Raw genomic sequence first — 22,194 nt, 5'->3', positions numbered from 1 at the left:
GAGGCTTGAAAATCTTACAAAGATGCCACAGACTTAAGGAAATATCTGCCAAAACCACAAAACCACAAGCACTCAAGTAGGAGGAAGAGTCCATGCCTTCTATGCTTGGAGATGCACATTCTTTCCTGCCTCCCCACCTTCGTACTCCTCAGGAGAAGATTGATGCTCAGAAGCTTTCACAACATTTGCTACAACATATGTCAGTATGTCACCAAGGCCATGTGGATTATTACAGTCTCACAGTGCAAACAGCATGGAGGGTATTTTTAAGATCTGAGTAGTAAATGACTAGAAACAGCTTAAAAGCATACATATATGATGGGTTAGAGGTTAGGATCCTTCAGTCTGAAGATTTCAAACTTATTTTCAATAGTAGCATTCATCTATTGAGAGCATATCATTACAGTAAACTCCATAGCATAAAGCTTTACATTTCCTCCAGAAATCCTGTGAATTGCTGCTTTGTCCTTGACTAGAGCTGAAATCCAGAGGAACAGGCAGTACTGTCCACCTAGAGTGGTAGGCATACTTCAGGATACTTTAGGATACTTTATTACTGATGGATGAGTAATACAAAACCATCACATGGACCTCTCAACCCTGGGGAATGTTTCTCATTCAATCCTTCATGCTTCATGCCCTCATTTCTGGTTATTTACTGTTTTCTAAAATTATTTTATTTTTTGACCTGTGTTTGTGGAAGACTCATAGGATTCCAATGCTCTGGCAGACTGAAGAAACCTTAAAGCTATTTTTAAGTAGAAAAATGTGGATGAGGAAGGTGTATTTGAAAAAAAATCTTGGCTGATGACAGAGACCACCACAGCTCACAAGCCTAAACTCTATGGAAAGTCTTCTGACAAGGTTACCCAGGGAACTTCACTGGTACGTAGTTTAGGAAGGGTGCAAATCCCATTTCAGCATTAACAGTAGAAGACTCTGGATTCTGACCTCTCTGGCCATTCTGGCCATGTGTGACAGGATGCAAAGTGCTTGATAATGAGCATGTAGAAAATTAAGTGAGACATGCTTGAAAAGCTGTCCTCAAACTCTTCAAACACATGCACAGCAACATGGCAGCTCTGAGCCTGGTCACATCTGTTGTTGCACTCAAACTTCTTGCGAGTGGAACCACAGGGCAGCCCTGGTGCCAGCATGATTGAAATGCCTAGGCAGGAGTGTTGGAGTGAGTGATCTTCAGAGGTCCCTTCCAATCCTAGCAATTCTGTGGTTCTGTGAGTTTGTAAAAATGCATACAGGAATAGAAACAAAGTCTGCCTCTGCAGATGTCCTTTTACTTCTTTAGACTTTACCAACCAGGTTTTAGCTATTCAAGAACACATTCCAACTCAAGTAGCTGAAATGAAAAAAAAAGAACTTTATCCTTAAAGACTCTTAGAGTTTATACAAGAAAAAAATAATATAGATTATGATCACACTAATTAGAAGGGTCAGATTTGTTAATGTAACCATTTTTTGTTAAATAATATTGTTAAATTGGCTTGTTCTGTATCTTTAGTGAGACAGAGGGATAGTAAAAAGTGTAATATTTACATTAGATTATTTATGTTATTTCTAACTCTTTATTAATAGACACTACTTGGAATTTTCTTACTCTTTTCTTTTTTATGTCCAGTCTGCTGGGGCATTCAGACCAATTTCATAACCTGAATATTTTCCATAGCTGCACATAGACAGTCTGTGGAAGTATTTTCATATACAAAATATGCGGACTTCAGTGGTGGGTCCATTTTGGAGCTTGCTGCATCTGATGTGGCGCCAGCCCTTGTCTCTTCTTGCAAAGGTCAAACATGCAGCTCCTCACTACCAAAACCTTGCAACAGAAGAACAATATATTACTTCCTGTGTACTTGTGTGCTGAAGTGCTCCAGCAAGAGCAGCTGGATAACTTCTGACATTGATTTCAGAAGAGCTATGGCAGTACCTATATTGGTTTACAGTGGAGACCTAGCACAGAGCCATCTACACCTCATTGACCAGTCCTAGAACCAGTGTAGAACAGAGCTGAACAAGATAGTGCAAAATCAATATATTCTTTCACTTTTGGTCATTATCAAGCTGATTAGTTATAAATTAAGCAAACAACATCTCCAAATTAAATTGCCTCCCGTCCTCTCCCTTTACAAACACTTATGAAAAGTTTGCCTTTGTTGACAGTTTTTTGACCCCACAGGTGCTGCCAGCAGCACCATGGGAGACATATGTGCTCAGTCCTGGTGTGCCTAGACTTGTGGTGAAGAGGCCAGGGCTCAGACTGGTTAAAAAAAACAAACCTCACCCTGAATAATCTCACTGATTCTACAGTGATACATGAGTCTCTTCAGAAGACATATGTATATAAAACTCAAGTATCAACCCACCAAGAGGCAGTGTTTTTCCGTGGTGTGAACAAAGCCCCAAGGGCCCATCTCTGACAATAAAAGAGACTTTTTCCTCTTATCCCTTACCAGCAATGGAACTGACTGATACAGACCTAGCAGTGGGCCACTAAATGTTGCCAAAAGCAGGAGATTATCTGATTGTAACATATGGTTTTACTGGCAGTTGAGGACTGCAATGCACAAATAATATACAAGTATAACACATTCATACTCTTACTTAGGAGAAGAGGCCTGGTCATATTTGTATTGTGCTCTGTATTGTATCATTAGTGGCTGCTTAATTTGTACTGACTTTATGGTAGTGCTTCTATGATTACCATTGCATGCACCAGTGTCTGTTGCCTTGAGCTCTACACATGTTCTTCTGTTTGCTCCATAAAAGTTGGATCAAAAGCTCCATGTAGGTTAGTCTACTTCTTTCCATAATGCAGACTCAAAAGGAGGTCAGTGCCTGCTCATTGTCTCTGATAAAGTAATATGCTCAGAATTATACCTATTGTACTTTAAGACATGTTTTGCCAGACAGTGCCATCAGGCAGAACAAGTACCATCAACATACTCGTACTTTGTCACAGTCAGGAAAAAGACGTTTAGTAGTATGTTTTGGTGTTTTGATTTTTTTGTGGTCCTTTTTTTCTGTGGCATTGTTGTAATTTAAGCCCAGATGGGCTTAAGCCCACAGAGCCATTTGCTTGCTCAACCCCTAACCTCTCCCTCTGATGGATGCCAGACAGTGTTCCCACACACAGATCAGTTGCCCTTCCTGGTGACTCTTCCAGTTTATATACTGGACATGATGTTCTGTGGTGTGGAATATCCCTTTGGTGAGTTCAGGCAAACTGTCCCAGCTGTGATCCCTCCCAGTTTCTTTTGTTTATGTCCTAACTGGCAGAGCATGAGACAAGAAGCAAAAAGTCCTTGACTCAAGATAAGCATGACTTATCAGAGATCCAAAATATCAGTGTGTTATCTACACCATTCTTATTCTGAATCCAAATAAGAATCTGAATCCAGCACTGTAACAGCTGCTGAGAACAAATTACCTCTACCCTAGCTGAAACCATGTCAGGCATGTAAGCATAAGAGGATCTTCCAAGAATTCTAAATGAGATCACTTTTACAAAGACAACAGTAAGGGTTCCCAGTGTCACCATTATAGTTCCTTTGGTTCAATGGGAGCTTTCTTTGGTACATTCATGGCTATTTTTTTTTCTTTTAATTGACTACTCAAGCAGCTAAATCAAGTAGTTCTCAGATATTATGCTATCTCTCTCTTTGGTGGCAAATGAGTAAACTACCTGACTGGGTTTGTGTAGAGCTATAACAAATGTATCTGGGAATGCATAAGCATGGAAAGAATGCAGTTCAACAGCTGTGGCCACTTTATGCAGTTTTAGCTGGGAGTAAAAGACATTGAAAAATATTTTTTTGCCTAAACACATGCAAGTGAGCCTAGTGCAGAAGCCATTTTTGCCTGATGTCTCTGTTGTAGGATTTTTGGAGATGTTTGCACAGACCAAAGACCTTGTCTCAGAGAAGAAATGAATCTGAATGCATCTGAAAGCACCTATTGCTATTTTAGGGATTATTTAAAGAATAAGGAGGAAGTGAAGGTAACTTCTAATTCAGAAACAAATTTGGTACATTTTTAGCATCCTATTGAATCCTTAAAAATCTACAAAGGACAAGTTCATTATAGATCAGAACAGCAATGGTTAGATAAAAATTATGTTTTTATAGTTATGGCAATATACTCAGATGTAGAAAAGAAAGTTCTTTCCCTTGGCATGAATATTTTGAAGGAACTTTAGGGAGCAAGCTTTATGGAAAATATTTATATTTAAAATCTAGAATTTCCTTGTTAAAAAAAGAATAGACAAAATACCATGGTAGATAAGACCAACATTTTAGTTTTTTCCTTTTGACCATTATTTGGCAAAGTCTTCTTTGGAAGCAGTCAGGTTGAGGTGACCAGGAAAAAAAGGATCAAAGCTACCTTAAGTTTTATCTTTTATATTTTTCAGATTCTGTGCTGCCTTGGTGTGTAACTCTGAACTTCGTATTAAGTCTTAGTAGGTTCTCTTCACAGGGTAGGTAGAAAAAACAATTCTTTTCCAGCTTGAGACCAAGGACAACTGTTATAAGCCTCAGTCCCAAAAAGCATAAATAACACCAAATTGAAGAGATCACACAAGGAGAATGGGACTTCATAGCCTGAAGCTGTAATTGGACAATTAACCCCAATATGTAAATGGGCCAAAACTAATAAAAGTGTGAGAGCTTGTGACTGGGGGTCCATTTTATGACCATTTTGGGTCCATCTTGGGTATAGTCCTGGGCAGGCTGCTGAACTGCCCAAGGTTTATCCATTGAGGCCTTTTAATAAATACCTACTTTATTCTTTTAGCTCTGTCTAGTCTCTGTTCCAGGTCAGTCTCTCAAGGCATCATTATTAAGAGCAAATCCACCACCCATCCTGTATTGCTCCCAAGGGCTTCAGTTCATTCTGTTGATAAACATACACACCAGGCCTTATAGAATGACATAAGGAAATATGAAGAAAAGCTAATGCAAGAAAGCCAGATCTACCTAAGCTCTCAATAATTCATTGTTGTTGAAGGGCTTTGAGCCCTTCAAGATTTTAGGAGTGTTTTTTGGGTGGTTCCTGAAGGATACGTGCTCTTATCTTTTGCCTCTCCTGAAGTTCCCATTAACAGTCATAGATCTGATAGATGAAGAGCAGTCCAAAGCCAGTAGCTGCTGTCTCATATTGTTAGATGAAACCTTTCACAGCTGGAGTGAAAGTAGTGGTGAGACCTTCTTATTTAGGTATTGAGTATACTATACACAGCCAATCTCTTTTAAGGAGCCTTTTAAATTCTGTTGAAGCTTTTGCCAATCACTGTGAGCAGGTTACTGCTCTGAAAAGTGGATTACTTTGCTGTATTTAGAAGTAAGCATTTAAGCTCTTGAATAGTGGCTCTAGTACCTCTGGAAGGCAAAGAAGGCCCATTGTTCTTCCCTCTTCCTTGTAAATAGTTTGCCAGACACTGTGACAATCAATATTCCAGAAACAAACCATTTACTTGAGTAAATGAGTATATCTCATAAGGATGTCTTCTCATTGTTTTCTCCGCAATGAGTTTCCCTCTCCTTTCCAAGGGTACCGTTTTCTAGGACTCGTACTCAAGTTTATGTCATTATTAGTGTGTTTGTCTGAACCCTCTCTTCCACATTGAGATGATTGCTCCTGCTGCCCTTACCTCTACAAGGCAACTAAGGAAAACTTTATTGTTGCCTGGAATAAAACACATATCTTTCCTAAACAACATTAAAATGATTATATATAAGCAAATCCTTAATTGAAAAGTTTTCAAGGTGCACAAAATGGCAATATGCACACATAATGCTTCTGCAATTTTTTCAGGGTTTGTTGATTTTTATACCTATCAAATATTGTTCGATTAGACGAACAGTTGATTAGGTAATTTCCCCCTGTGCTCTGCCTCAGTGGAGTTATTCCAGGAGCTTTCGTGTTATGTTGTTTGAGTTCTAGCAGAAAACAAAGTGTCCTTGCTAGACTAAAAAGCTAGACTAAGCAGAATTCCAAAAAGCTAGCATAATATCTTGGAAAGTGCAGCTACTATGTTGAAGTGACAAGGAGTTAGAAACTATACAGCTATACATTAAAATCTATAAAATTACACAAAATGCAAAAATCTTTAGGCATCAATATCAGCTTTATTGTGTCAGCAATCCTAAAGGCAGAGGACAAGCTGAAAGCCGCACTGGTGGTGGGGATTACAATAAAATAGATGACTTTGGAATTATTATTGCTGTTGCTATTCTAGGCCATGCGTAAATTTTAGAAACCTTTAACCCTGTATTACCTGCAGGTAAATAGAACAAGGATTTTGCAGCAGGATACACAACCACTCTCTTCACACCTCCATCTATTGCGAGTTCTTTCAGCATCTGAATTTTATGTATACCATAGTTTATTCTACTATTTTCTCTAAGCTTACTACAGATAGGTACTAACACTGTCCACCAGAACCTATAATGGTGATAAGAAATGTAGGGCAACCAGCACACATCATTTTAGGAAAAGATGGTCCTCAGGAATGCCTGTGTGGCACTCCAGGAAGTAAAGCTGTAAGGTGCCCAGGGTGGCCCCTTAAAAGAAAACCACCGTAGCCAAAGCATATCACATTTTTTATATGGGAAAAAAAAAATCCTGAAGACAGGGTAAAAAAAGTACTTAACGCAAAATTTTGATCAACAAAGACTGCAAGTGAACCACACAATAAGTAAAAGGTCCCTATTTATTGTGGAAGAGATCTTACTGAGTCTCTTCTGCCATCTAGTGACCCAACAAAGATAAAATTCCAGCATTCCCGTGGTGGTGTGTGAAATTAAAATAAAGGTGATTAAAATTAGCAGATATAGAAAACAAGATGGGAACAGTGCTTCTGTAAAGTCATTGAATGATCAGAGGAAAAATGGATAAAGAGAGGGAAGCAAGATGCTTGGGAATTCAACAGTTACTTGGGAAATGAAGTCTCAGTCTGGCCTCTGCTGTGGTTTTATTATGGCAGTTAAATAGCATAAGGGGCAAAGTGATTGTTATGGGGAGAATTCTTATTTTTCCTACTGGTTTCAAGTGAAGCCAGGTCCCATATTCACTTATGAATGGAAAACATGCATAGTACAGAGGGTACCTTAGCTGACTTCAGCTGAGCTGTTTGCAAGAATAGCACATAGCTGCAAGGATCAGTTCCTTATTTGAAATGCCTGAACATGACTGTTCAAAAAACTGTGGAGGATGAATGTCTCCTATGTGGTATTCCTGAACTGAAAATAGAGAAAGGCTTTTTTTAGTGGCTCCTTGGGGAAATACTTTTAATAAAAAAAAGTATTCCAAATAAAGAGGTACTATACTTCAGAAAATTTCCCTATGTAATAATTATCGTAATATGGCCACATAGCTAGAGTTAAATGACAGTTTTGTAAGACAATTTCAGTCAGTGTTAATGTACTTGGATTATTTAGGGCTATGAACAATGTGGAAGACATGTGGGATTGTGTGATGTAACTAATAGTTTGGTATGGACACCAAATCAGGGTCCCTGCTGTTGCTTGGCTAAGATGCTGCAGCAGTGTGAGAGTTTTACTTCAGAGAGAGGAAATAACACTGGTATGAGCCTATCCATGTTCTTGTTTCTGAACCAGAAACCAGAGCTGTTAGCTCAGGCAAAGTACCACGCTGGTGAAATTATATCTGTTTCAATCCATGTGTAAGAGACTAGGCATGTAAAATATAGTTTCTCCTTGTTTTCCAGCACAGAATCAGACAGATGGATTTTCCAGGTGTATAATCTCATACCTGCAAAAGTCCCGCTCTCTCACTTCTGATAACAACTTTAGTTTTAACACAACTTCCAGCGAAACACCCAAGTTACTGCTTCATTTTACAGATCAGGAGCAGAAATGAGAAACTTTCCCAAGTGAACAGGGGGTACAAAACTTATAAGTGGACACATATTCAGGTATATTATATGAGGTATAGGGCTATTCTCCCTAACATGGGGACTCCAAACATTGTAATGAAATTGGTGCTGAGGTAGGAACACTTCCCTGGCAAGTGAAAAACAAGTAAATAAGAAAACCCAAATTTGATATTTCTTACCTACATTTAATTCTGGTAACAAGCAAGATTTTTGCATATAAAAATTCAAAATTTTCTAATTTCATTAGACAAAAGTGATCCTTAGCTGCCATCTGCTGTATTTGCTGTCAGGAACCAAGCAGATTGTCATGTAGGGTGCTCCCATCCCCCTCATATTTCTGGCCACCTGACATCAAAGGCATCAATCAATACAGCAAAAATAAAAAATTCACTGTGGCAACCATGGTAACGTATGCATTCTGATCAATGTCTTATGACATAATGCACTGGTTGCTACAGTGAATCCCTATGCTGCAGAATACCATAGCAACAAGAAAAGGCTTTGATTTTTTTCCACTCTAGAAAGCCATCAAGACATAAAGAGTGAACTGGTTTTCACCAGTTAGTTTTCTAGTTTTGTATTCTCATGTTTCACAAAGCAAAACAGAAGCATGTGTACAGCCATACACATACAATACACAATATTTTATTAAATACTTCCACTGGGGATACTCTCCTGTCTGATTTACATTGTCATAAGTGTATGATAACTCCAGTTTCAGTGAAGATCCACCAAATTTAGACTGATGCAAATGAGAAGAGAATTTGATTCAGCCTCTCAAATGGGAAAGTTTTGTGACCTGATGCTTGTTTTTGTGTTGATATTGATACCAGAAAACAGCCTAGGGTTGCAGCAGACCTATATATTTTGTGGATCTGCTTATAGACTTGATGGTCTCCCATGGATGCCACAATTGTCACACACCAGCTGCTCCCAGGGCAAATCCAGCTGTGCTGGTGACTGCCAAGCAGGACTGTGCTCCCCATGCCATGTACCTCCCTTGCCCTGCACCAGTGCCCTTGACACACATCTGTCTTCTGCAACTGCTGGTGGGGCTGAGATTCAGAGACACCTTCACACCTATATGGCACTGCTAAGCATTTAATGCAAGCTGTTTCTAGTTGAAATTTGGAAGTCTGTCAGTGATCCACAGACTCACAACTTTTGGGAACAATTAATTTATGGCACTGCATAGTGTGAAGTGGACTGACCACTGCATAGCAAAAGCAGCTTCAGTCTGTAGAAGAATTGGGATTAGTATTCTGTATCCTTGGCATCTTGCCTCTCTCTGTTCATGACTTTTGTAAGAAACAGGTGGTACCTGGTTTGGAGAACACTGATTTGGCTTCATAACTTGCCGTGTGGCATGCCTGTTTGACTGTGTCCTTGTTTTGGCTGGGATAGGGTTATTTATCTTCCTAGCATGTGGTAAAGTGCAGCATTTTGGATTTAGGATGAAATGATGTTGATAACACACTGATATTTTAATTATTTTTAAGTAGCGCTTACCCTAAATCAAGGGTAAGCTTCTCATACAACCCAAACAGTGAATAGGCTGTGGGGGAGCACAAGAGTTTGGGAAAAACAGTCCTGCTTCCAGACAGGAGAGGGGTAATTTTTGCTGTAGCCAGGAGAGGGTGTGGCCAGGACCTGGTGGTTACCCTATACCAATTTATTATTCTGTACCACCTCATTATTCTGTACCACCTCACATCACTGCTGAGGTACAGAGGAAGGGAGTCTCTGCTGAGGTGTTGAGGAAGTGTGGGAGTAAGTGAAGAGCAGTAGGATAATGCTGATTTCCACAAAGAGTGAAAAGTTGGGTGGTTCTTCTTCTGACACTGATGGAGCAGTGGAGATGGTGTAGCTGCAGGCAGGTTGAGTTGTGTAGTGATGGCATTTTTGCATGTGAATCACTCTCTTTTGTACATTTTCGCTCTTCATATTGCTATTGTTATTGTGTTATCTTATCTCATTGCTGTTTCCTATAAGTTGTTCTTATCTCAACTGTGATCGTCACCTTTTGTGCCTCCGATTCTCTCTAGCCACTCACAGGGGGTGTGATTTGTGGTGTGGTTTGGAGGGGCTCAGTGAGGGGACTACACTGGGGAGTACCATTCCTAAACCATGACACACACACAGCTAGAACAGCTGACTCAAAGTGTTTGAAAGGCGATTCCATGTCATATGGTGTCATGCTCAGTTTATAAACTAGGGGGAAAGCTAGCTGGGGAAGGGACTGAGTAGCCAGTAGTCAGTGGATAAAAAACAGTTGCCTTATCTGTTGTTATTATTATTAATAATAATAATTATTATTACCTAAAACTATCTTTACCTCAACCCACAAATTTTACTTATTTTTTATTTTGAATTATCTTACCTGAAGCAGGGAGTGAGGAAGTGACTAGGTGTTTAGCTGCCTGCCAGTTAAATCACAACACATAATCAACTACTCACTTGTTCACAAAGGTATATAGATTGCAATAGCTGCTGTGATGTAAAATGAGAAAAAGGTTGTTTCTAAATGTCATTGTTTTTGTCATCTGCCCATCATCTTAGCCAATTAAAATAGAAATATTCCTGTTACCTGCCATACATCTCTGATTTACATATTTTGCTACTTTTCTAAAATGGGTCGAGAGAGAACTCTGTCTTACTTCAAGGGTAGTTTTCATTGATCGTACATGTTCTGAGCATGATAAAGGCTATACAGTAGATTTCCTGGAACTGTTGCACATAAAACTGCGTAAAAGTTTTCCTGGAATTATTACCAGTGACTTTTAGTGACTAACACCCTGTGAAAGCTGCAGCACAAAGCTATTAGATATGTACTGACATCCAGTGGGTAGCTTCTGAGGGTGAGAAATTGAGTCATGCCACTAATGCTTCATTCACTTGCCACCTTCATTAGTTCCAACCTATTGTGTACTGCCATTCTGATAACTTTGAAGAAAGTTAAACTCTCTTTTTTGTAAGACCTTTGAAACAGCTACCTCCACACAGACTTCTTCTGTTATTTATGAATTGACAAAATGTTCATTTACATCTTTGAGTCTATAGGTGTAGTGTATGTACTGGGTTTACAAGGCCAGGTTTTGGTAGTGGAGGGGGAGAGGGAAGTATGCTGCAGAGTGGCTTCTTCGAGAAGTTCCTTGAAGCTTCCTCCATGCCCAATGGAACCAATGCCAGCTGGGTCAAAGATGGACTTGCCACTTAACCCATCTATGACAGTGCTAGTACCTCTGTGATAACAATTAAAGGAATGGGAAAAAAAACATGCTGCAGAAGAAGCAGCCAAAATAGAAGAGTGAGAAAATGAGAAAGTCTCCCAGGTCACTGGAGAAGAAGGGGCAGGAGCTGGTCAGGTAGAGAGCTGAGCAGCCCATGGTGCAGTCCATAGTAAGGCAGCTATGCTCCTGCAGCCCAGGGATGTCCATGGGGATGCTGAGATCCACCTGCAGCATGCAGAAATGACCCACATAAGACCAAGTGGATGCTCAAAGGAAGCTGTGATCTTGTGGGAAGCCCACACTGGAGGGCTTCTGGCAAGACCTGTGGCCCTATAGAAAGAGGAGTTGGTGCTGGAACAGGGTCCTGGTAGGCCTGTGGAGAGAGAAGTCCACACTGGAGTAGGTTTGCTGGCAGGACTTGTGATCCTGTTGGGGACTAACACTGAAACAGCTTGATCCTGAAGGACTGCACCCCATGGAAGGGACACATGCTGGAGTAGTTAATGAAAAACTGCAGCCCATGGAAGCACTCAAAGGACTCACACTGGAGAAGTTTGTGGAGGACTGTCTGCTATAGTAGGGATGCCAGAGTAAAACAGGGGAGGATTGTGATTCCTCTTCCTGGGGAAGAAGGAGGGGTAGAAACTTGATAAACTGACCACAACCCCAATTCTTTATTGCTCTGGGCTTCTGGGTGGTGGGCATGGAGGTAGAGAAAATCATGAGTAAAACTGATCACAAGGCACAGAGGGAGATCAGGGAGAGTGTTTTTTAAGATTTGGTTTTGTGTCTCTGTATCCTACACTGAACAGATCAGCAATAAATTAAATTAATCTTCCCCAAGTGAGTGAGTTTTGCCTATTATGATACTTGGTGAGTGATCTCTCCCATGCTTATCTCAAGCCATAAACCTTTCATTGGTTCTTCTCTTGCCTGTACAGCAGAAAAGAAGGATATAGGAACTTTGGTGGCAGCTGGCATCCATCTCACCACAAGATCAACCCATCACATGTGCTAGCAAGCATTTGATTAAATCAAATGTTTCTTTTGAGGTCTGTGATGCAGATTTCTTGCTGCAGGTATTGTCAGAAATGTGTTCTTGGGTACTAATAGTTCAGGGTCCAAGCTGCTAGGGTAACTCCAAGCTGGTGAAATGCACAATTCCACTTTTCTGTTGAGAGAAACACAAGAGTTCTGCACTACACTCCCACCACAAGGACAGAGGGAAAATTGTCATCAGAACACATGATGGTACTTGGTAGCAATCCCCTCCTGCTTTCACTGCTGTTTTTACATTTAAGATGTAATGTCCCACATATATTGTCTTTAGATTGAGCCATCATCAAAGTAGGTGGGCAACCTCTTTGAGCAGGTGTAGAGAAATGTCTCATATAATCTGCAAAAATTGCCTTCCATCTAATCCAGCTGTTGAGGAATTTTAAAAAGGAAAAGAAAAAGACCGTATCTCTTCTGTGGGAGGAAGGCTGCTACCTTCGGCTATATTGAAAGGCTTTTTAAACAGTTTATGCATGATTATATTTACTAGCCCAAGCAGCCCTTTTACCCAGCATACTGTTGTGAAATGGAAACGTTTCAAAGGACTGATATTAAATAGAACATGGTACGGAGTAGCAAAGAAGGAGAGATGATTTGTAAACAGAGCACGTTGGGTGTGCTTTTCTTGACAGCAAGAACTAACATTTCTGATTAATTTTCCTTGAAAAAATATATTACTCTATTTCAGACTCTCAAACCCTGCTATAACCAGCATGCTGGATAAAACTCATGGATCGAATCCATGCATTTTCTTTAGGATGGATTCACAGTAAATATAGGAGCATATATCTGTCCCAATCAGCATTATCAATATCCTTTAAAACCACTGAAAACTGAGGATGACATACATAGGTGGATGAGACTAAAGAAAAACACCTAAAAATATAAAACCAGAGATAAAAAAATCACAAGTAGTAGCAATACTTACATTTATAACTTTTCTGGGGATTAAGTTAATAAACTGAGCTTTACAGGAAACTTGCACTTTCACAGTAAGTTCAAATAAATACTCCCTGGAAATAACTGTACTAGCACCTGTCTAAGTTAATGAACTTGGATTTCCTGGGAAAGATTCTGCAGTAATTAATGGAAGCTTGAAAAATTAGTAATTGCTTTTACTGAATAGATCATCTGCACAATTTTTATTTGCAGAATGTGTCAGAATTTTCCAATATTCCTGTACTTTATTTCTGACCTTCTTTCCCCAAGCCTTTAGCATTAACAATGTCATAGGATAGTAATCACTCTCTCTCCTCCTCTCCCTCTCCCTATCTCTGCACAGAACTTACCAGTCTTTAGAGTCCATGAAAGTCCATGAAGCTTAAAACACACTTTTTTTTCCTCAAGGGATCCTCTGGATGTCTCCTACATTAAGCTTGCTTGATGGGAATAGTCATGTTATAGACCTGATTTTTCCTGTATTTGATAATGGCCAAATGTGCATAAAACCTCCTTGCTGGTGACTCCAGGATCAATTTTAACAATAGTTAAAACATAGATTTAGAAGAATTAATACAGGAAACTTTAAGGCTGGACGTTTTAATCCAATATGAGTTAACTGTAAACAGTGTCCAACTTCCTGCACTCTCCTGTGGACAGAAGGAGTATTGTGGCAGGGTGGCTAGCCCCCAGTCTGGGTGCTTCAGTGGCCAAGCTGATAATGCAGAACAGGTTTGCAGCTCAGTTCATATGCAGCTAGGTATAGGTAGGAATATATATGTGCATATCTATATAAGTGTATGCAACTCTGCAGAAAATGCAGATTTCTCTGCAGAAAAGTAATTTCTCTTCATGCAGTAAAAAGTTCTTTGTCATCAGAAAGTGCAGAAATAGTATTAGAAATTGATGGTAATTCTGAATATTATTTCTAGTTCATAGCTTTCTGTAAGCAGCAGCCAAATCTTCTGAATCTGGTTTTCTTCATGCTTACAGCAGTTTAATTTGGCAAATTAGTTTGTTTCAGAGTAGAAATAAAAGCAGGAGAATCAGACTTAGAAATATCCTTCTATTCTGATTTGTAGTGGGAGAAGAATTCTGCAGGAAGAGGTGTCTAACATTTATGCTAGTTTAATTTATAAATAATTTCAAACAAGTCAAAGGAAGTGGGCTGGAAAGAGATGAAAAATAAAGATTGCATGGGGAAATTCACACTCATTGTAACAAAACAAATTTTTTATTTTGTTTTTTTGAAGGAACACAATTCTTATTTATGATCAATCCTGTCAAAAAAAAAATTTCAAACTTAACCTAAGTGCAATGAAAAGAAAGTTGATCCAGTACTTGGCAACACACTTTCCAGGGATTCAGACTGTAGTTTCCTCCAGGAAAGATCTCCTCCAAATGATTTGCACTGGGGGAGGAAATAAAGCAGAAATCAGATAAAATTCCTTTTTACAGAATCACATAATTTTGTCATAGGAATCTCTCTCTCTGCAATATATGTATTCACACACACACACATGCACATGGCAACACACTTTCTCCAAAGCAATTTTAGATGTGTTAAAATTTTCATGAGAAACAAAAGAGAGAAGACTTTCCCTACTCCAGCCAAGTGCTACATCTAGATGTTCACTTTTTATCAGGATAACTTCTGGTTTTCTGTAGGAAGTCCTCGTGGGCCTCATGCCTCTGGTACATCCCCCTAGATGACTGAAATGATTGAGGGCTTTACTTCCCTATTCAATATCTTTAAATTTTCAAAGCATCTGCTTAACATTGATTCTGCTAAAAATAAAGCAGGTTCTTGTCTTTGTAGCAACATGGTAGAGCTGAAATTAGTGGGATGAGGAAAAATTGGAGTAATGAAGAAATAACAATGATTGAATGTACCCATAAATTATTTTTGCTGTGTAAGTTCTTCTATTATCAATAGCAAGAAAAAAGGATGATTTAAGAGCATTTATTTCTAACATAATTAATTTTGAAAATAGAAAAAAAGGGAAAAAAAAAAAAAGCCCATTAGGGAAAATTTTAAAAGTTCTTGCAATAACCTAAATACATAGACCTTTGGTTCTTAGTGAGATAGTGTTAAGTACATCTGAATATAGTCCTTATTTAATATCAATATTTCTTTCTTCTCTGCCTTGGATAGAGAGTTGTGAAATGCATTTATCTTGAAATATTTTTCTACTTTAAATGCATGTAAAGTTTTCAGCATAAACAGGCCTTATCATTATTATCTTTATTCACATTACAGACAGATGAGGGAAGGGAGGGAAAGGCTCCTGACTTTTTTCAGCTATTGCTAGCCTCAAATACTAAGTTAACATTATATTAGTTCAAATATTTATTTTCTTGTTAGTATTTGAGATAAACCAAGAATCATCAAGGGCCAACTCCTGGCCCTGCACAGCACCATCCCCAAGAGTCACACCATATACTGAGAGCATTGTCCAAATGCTTCTTGAGCTCTGTCAGGCTGTTGCTGTGACCACTTCCCTGGGGAGCTGTTCCAGTGTCCAACCACCCTCTGGGTGAAGAATACCCAACCTAATACCCAACCTAAACCTCCACTGACACAGCTTCAGGCCATTCCCTGGGGTCCTGTCACTGGTCACCACAGATGAGAGATCAGTACTTGACCCTCCTCTCATGAGGAGGTTTCAAAAAAGATATTTTGAATTGTCTGTTGGTTCTGTAGGTGTTTGCCATGCAGCAGATAAAGGCCCCAACAAGAGGAATACAATTCAACAGCAATTCAATAGCCATTCCTCTAAAAGACACTAGCTCACTGAATGCAGATGCCTAAGAAGAAAAAAGCCAAATATATAAAAAAACTCCCTAATTTTCTCTCAGAGGATAAAGGGATCTCAATACCTGCTGAAGAGTTGCTGGCAGCATTCAACTAGATTTGTGCTGTTGGCAGGGAAATCTGTGAAGTTGGAAGCATTTCCTAATAAGATGTGGCAAGGAACTTCCGGACTAGGGACAGTCAGCATTCCTGTGAAGTAAGTTACAATTTTCTTAATGAATAATAAAGAGGAAGATAAGATTTGAGAATGTGAGTCATGAAGTCATGATCAAATGAACCATTCTGGCTGACACAAAATCACCATTTGAAGTGGTTATGTAAAGGTATAAGGTCAAAATCTTTGAATTGTGGGATTTCTAATCTGAATAATTTTTAAAAACTGCATTAAGGAGCAACCACAACAATTTATTTACTTTTCATATATAGAAATTAAACTACAGCAACATGATACACTTGGATAATTTTGGTTTTCTGCCTCTTTTAACAATATTAATATTGTGTAGTAAAGCCTTTCTCACTGCTGGGTCAGAGTGTTTTAATTAACTAAAATGAAGATATGCTGCATTTATAGAAGTGCAAATAAATACAGAATCTCTTGTTTTGTTTTAACTAGAGTTTGATTTGCTACATGTTCTCATTCATCATTTCCTGCAAATAATAATGACATCAGTCACTGGAGTAATGGAGACACAAGAAGTATGAAAGTGATAGCTCCTTCTGTACATAATTCTGTAGAACTTAGACACATTTTTAATATGTTCTTAACTGGGATACTAGAAATTGCTTGGCTTTTCTACTTTCTCCTGAGTGTAAGGAAAGCATTTACCATGGCAGGAGTGGGTGGAATGCAATTTTCTTTCCAAAGCACATTCTATTATTTTGGAGAGATTTTCTCAGTGGCTGTTCACAATATTATTCTTAAGATAAGTACTGTGAAATGACACATTTGAGTAGGGCTTCCTGGTTCCTCAGTTATGTAGAGTAGTGTCACATATTAAAATATGGATGGCTGTGACACTAATGTTATTTCAAGTGTGCTGGTTCTGTAGCCTTCAGAAAATTGTGTGGGCTTATCTTTAAAATGTGTATGTTTCTGTTGCTACCATGAATACCAAGGCATAGAGAAGTTATGGTAGAAATGGACATCGTGTTTTAGCTACATAAAGTACCAAGATCTTTCTTCACTGTTGAAATATGAGTGCTTTAACCTTCATCATACCATGTCATACCAATTTTGTATACCACATGCTCAGTAAAGAGAGCTGGAAAAGGGATTGTGAAATACTGAAGATAAATTTATAACCTAATGAAACATATAAATTAATTAGTCTTTTGAATAATTAATTTGTTCTTTTTAATTTACTCCCTAAAATGACTGTTGCATTGTGATTTTTCACTCAAATTGAAGCTGAAATTTTGAAAAAAAGGAGTCCCATTTTAGGACCATTTCACAAGCCTAAGCGCTCTGTGGAAATAATATCCTCTCAAAATATCGACTTAGCATTATGACAAGGGGTTATTCAGATTCTCCATCACTGTTACTCTTTTACATTCTTTCATTCCACTTTTCTATTTCTTTTCCAAAATTAATTCTTGACTCATCTAACTAGTGGTGTGGAGGATGGATTGCAATTTATCTATAACTTGCTTTGTTTAGGAGTCACATGTTCTGCATAGACCAACTAACAAAAAAACCCCAAAAAACAGTAAAAACTCCATTAAAACACCATACCCATACCCCTCTCCTCAAAATACAGGCATAATGGAGAACTGAAACATTTACACCTTTTCAAATTCTAGTTTTCAAGAGCCTTCTGTCTCATATCAACCTGCCAAGCACAGAAGTATTTGTGTTTGAGTGACAGGGGCAGCCTAGGTGGGTATAGGTGGTGGTCACTGACTGTAGGGGACACCAAACCTGAGCACTATACCTGCGACACAGGCCGTCATGAAACAGGCCACAGTTCCTGCAATCATTGCTCTGAAAGCACCATCGGCTATTTCCTTCTTCTTTGAGGGAGCAATGCTTGCTAGAAGAAAAACAAAATGTATGTCAAAAGACATACATATAAGGAAGGTGAATCTGCCAGCTTTTGTCCCCGCAGGAGTAATTTCCCACTCTACAGTTTAAACTAGGAGAAACATGGAGGAAAAATGGGACATTTTTTAGTGGGTTCTTTGAAGACCAAATACCAGTGTTGGCTCTCTCTGCTAAGAGAGTGGCTTATATTTAAAATGGTAACTTTCGCTTTCTTTGGCAGTTTGCATGTCTCTGCTGGATGATTGTGCCCTTCAGAAGAGTCTGGCTCCATGGCTGGGTTTTGCTCCTCTATGCTGCCCCACTGCTGAGCCCACTGTGGCTTCAGGATAAAGATTACTGCCAGCCATTCTGGCTACCTGGTGAGGAACTCAGATGGTTTTTCAATTTTTCTTTTTCCAATGAGATCTGAAAACCCTTTTTTTCAATTCTTTCCCTATAAGCCTACTGCATATATGTATTTTTACAGGAAATAACCAAATTAATCTCTCAAACCAGCATGCTATGGAGTTGACCTGCTCCTCCTGAAGTTCATGGGCTATAGTAGCTCAGGTTCATGCTTGAGGTCTAAACAGGGAAGGCTACCAGAAGGGATTGGCTCCTTCCCCTTGCCTTCAGCACCTCTCCAGAACTTCCACTCCAAAGCCTATACCTCTCTGGGTGCCCTTCCATTCACAATTGAGTGCTAGGCTTTGGCAGAGCAGCTGCTCAGCTCCTAATGCTGCTAAGCTTCACTGTCACCCTGCTCTTTTGAGAGTTTTAAACTTCTTCTAAAAGTTCTATGCCTTCTGATATTTACATAATTTCAACCGAGTTTTCTCACGCATGTTCATGTAAATAATGATTGTTTTGCATTCATCTTTGTAGGTGGGGAGAATTGATGGACTGTTGGTTTGACCAGTGTGGTTGGAGAGGTGGCAGTTTCACCCTCCAATCCACTGTCATTTTTGCTATTGTATATATAGTGGAGTCAGAAAATAAAGTTTGCTTTTTTTTAGATTATTTTTCTTTCCTTTTACATCTAGCCTGCTTCTGTGAGTTATTTTGTGTCACAGTGTGACCCTTCACCCCCAGTCTATTCATTTTGGTGCTTTCTTTGGGATTTGCTCGACAAACAAATTGTGAGAGTGGTTCTTACTCAGGCCTCCTATTACCAGTCCCAGGGAGCCGAAGTTAGCAAATCCACAGAGAGCATAGGTGGCAATGACTTCAGAGCGAACCTGAAAAGCAAAGACACACCCTCTGAGTGGTTTGAAACAGCTCATTGTGACTTAAAGGTCTGAAAACATGGCATTGCTCAGAGTACAAAAATAACTGTTCTACTTGGTTGCTGCCCAAGGTGTGGCTTTCGGAAAGGCAGGCTTCCTTGTTGAAAGGGACAGGCTTTTAGACCCATTGCCCATCTGAGGACTGACAAACTATGTGATGATTTTATCTTTCACATATATTGTTGTGCCTTTTTGAAGTGAGTAGTAGTAATTAAAGACAGAAACAAAAGTCTTACTAGTGGCAATTTAACTGCTGTTTTCTGAAAGTATGAGTCAGAGAGCTATAACTCAACTTGTTTTTCACAGCTGGATGCTTCTATAAAACCCTTCTGAAACCTCAAGTTTTTGCATGCATCCCTGAATTCTTCTACCCTGAAGAGGCAGAGGTCTCTATATACAAAGCTACTTTGTTCATGCTCCACCCTGTGCGAAGAAGACAAATTGGTCTCCTATGAAGTAGGTACATTGGTGTGTTGACAGGCAGAGAGGGACATTCTGATTTTCAAATGCTCATTAACAGCTTATTTCTGTACTGACTTGTGCCACATTTCTCCCTAGGGTAACACCAGCTAAGCCTGGACCTCAGAGTAGAGACAAGGCTGGCCTTTGCCTCCACAAAGGGACTGCTCTTAGGACACAAAATGGTCCTTTAGGTGAAATCAGGCTACCAACTTTGCAAGCCTTTAGATAAATGTAGTTCAAACATTTTGAGAAAGGAGGCAACATATCTCAGCAAATGGATTTTTGTCCCCCTGGCAGCTCTGAATTCCTATTTACTGTGGTTTAGGTTCAAGCTGAAAATGAGTGTTCTAGCAAGTTTCCTGTTTATTAGAAGTTCCTCTGGATTAATTCCTCTTTTACGAACACCAATTTGTAGGCACTTTCAATCAATCTGTACAAATGCAGGAAAATGTTTTTCAAGTACCCACTCTACCAGCTTTTCCTAGAAAAAGCTCTGTGTACCCTGCTTTCATTTGCACTTTCCTAGCTCTGAAAACAGGAAGCCATGTAATTAATGACTCAGGTGAAGACACTTGTTTGCTCAGTCTGACAGAATATCTGTGTGTGGATGAATTAGAGAGCTCTGAAGCTGAAGAGAAATTAAAAATGGAAGCCAAGCACACCCTCACCTGAACTGTTGTGCTATAATTATAATGGTTATCAGCCAATTTTTACCAGTGTTATGAATCAAAATTGTTTATGTTTCTCAGAGCTTTTCACCATGGAATTTAATACAACTCCTTATAGGTATTAGAAATTAATGTGAAAGTTCTATATGGAATCTTATGAGGGAAAAAAAAGTCAAATAGAATTCCTAGGATCTGTGTTTTAAGGCTGTATTCCATACAAAAAATGTTTATTTACTCATGCAGGAATTCAGTGTCATATTCATGTAGTAAAAGGAAGTACAGCTATAACAGGGCACATCAAAGATCATTCTAACCCAGGGTTCTATTGCCTGGAATTTCAGGAACACTGGAATGGATGCTCAGACAAGGGTGTAGATATTTGATCAGACCACCTCGCTTTCTGCCTCCACATGTGAAATATGTTCTGTTAATCAGGAATGCAAGTGGTCAGGAATTTGGTTTTGATTTTTAATAAAAGAGGTATCCACAGCATCCCATCTAATTCAAAGAAGCAAATAAGAGCTATACAAAATATTTTCTATTTCAGGGTTTCTCTACAGTGACAATCTGTCTCGATTTAAGAAAGAAGGATCAATGGAGGTGTAAAGTCAGATATCATAGTTTTCATTGCCAGTGCTCAAGACGAATTCAGCATGTGCTGTGTGTGTGAATGCCAGATAGTGGAGTTATGTTCACAAAGGGCAGCTTTCATCATTGAATGATCTTTGCCCCCATGCACACATGCAAGGTGGCCTTAGCATTGCCTTTCTCAGGGCACTGTAGTATGAGCTACCTGTCTGTTAGGTAACCTGTGAATGAGGTGGGACAAGGCTGAAAACTTGATTGAGACAGTGGTTGGACTCAGTGTGGCAAGGGAGGTGTATGGCATGTACTACATGTGTCATGGTTTGACACAGGAAAAGAATTTTTCCGGAAGGAAGAAGTCAATTTGGATATTGACTAATTGAAGGTGGACACGCCTCTGAGAACACAGAGGGGTTAAAAGCAGAATTCCCAGGAGAACTCGCTCTCTCTGGTTCCGCTCAGCCGCAGTGCAGCCTCTTCCCTGCCCGGCCGTGGCTGGGTGGGGAGGGGAAGGGCCATGGCCTGACTGAGGTGGGCCCAAGGGTGGAGGGACTGGAACCCCCTGCAGATGGAAGGGGGAGAAATCTGGGATGTCTCCGTTCCCCCCCAGAGTCGAGAGAGAGAGAGAGAAAGAGCCAGCAGCAGTTCTGTCAGCAGTTTCACCGTGGGAAGGAGAAGAGCTGGGGGCCGCAAGGTGCCCAGCTGCCCGTGGGAGCTGGAGTCTGGGCAGTGAGCCATCCTGAGAAATGAAAGCTTTGTGAATTTTTTTTTTGTCTTTCTTGGTTTGAAAGAAAGGAAGAGGGACACCTTGGACCCTGGGATGTTAGAAGAAGGAATTTTAGATGGGAGGGGGACAAGGAGTAGCTTTTGGCTAGACTTTTCTATGTTGGCCACAAACTGAACTAATCTTTTCTTTCAAGAGAGACTGTATTTTAGGAAGATGCTAGAGCAAAGTCAAGAGACCTGATTTAGCTGGGAAAAGACAGAAGTGGAGTGAACAGAGAAAAAGTTAGGGAGGTTTGTGGTGGTGCTCCCTGTCTTCAAAAGAAGGAGAAGAGAAGAAGATTTCTGATCTTGGACCCTCGGCCCTAGGGAAAATGGGAAATTGGGGGGGACTGAGGTCCCAAAAAATGAAAAACTGCACTGTTGTTTTCTCCCTTCTTGGCAGGGCATCCTTGAAAGGAAAAATCCTAAAAGCAATCTATCTATGCATTGGTGGTA

The 22,194-nt window shown here is 39.6% G+C and overlaps 1 protein-coding gene across 3 annotated transcripts in view; it reads right to left on the bottom strand.

Moving 5' to 3' along the window:
• Window positions 1–14,352: 14,352 nt before the first annotated feature.
• SLC28A3 (solute carrier family 28 member 3) overlaps window positions 14,353–22,194 on the bottom strand; it is a 39,335-nt gene continuing 31,493 nt past the window's right edge. For all 3 annotated transcript variants that reach the window (XM_077790353.2, XM_085567714.1, XM_085567715.1), the window contains 4 exons: window positions 19,129–19,210; window positions 17,884–17,982; window positions 16,018–16,141; window positions 14,353–14,548 (listed from right to left, as the gene is read on the bottom strand). In XM_077790353.2, coding sequence (XP_077646479.2) covers window positions 14,446–14,548; window positions 16,018–16,141; window positions 17,884–17,982; window positions 19,129–19,210 — 408 coding nt within the window. In that variant the 3' untranslated portion in view covers window positions 14,353–14,445. The remainder of the gene's footprint in view (window positions 14,549–16,017; window positions 16,142–17,883; window positions 17,983–19,128; window positions 19,211–22,194) is intronic.

This window comes from Lonchura striata, chromosome Z, assembly GCF_050655825.1.
Source record: "Lonchura striata isolate lonStrDom1 chromosome Z, ASM5065582v1, whole genome shotgun sequence".
NCBI lineage: Eukaryota > Metazoa > Chordata > Aves > Passeriformes > Estrildidae > Lonchura > Lonchura striata.
The sequence above is the reverse complement of the archived record's forward strand: the minus strand, read 5'-3'. Positions and strand labels throughout refer to the sequence as shown.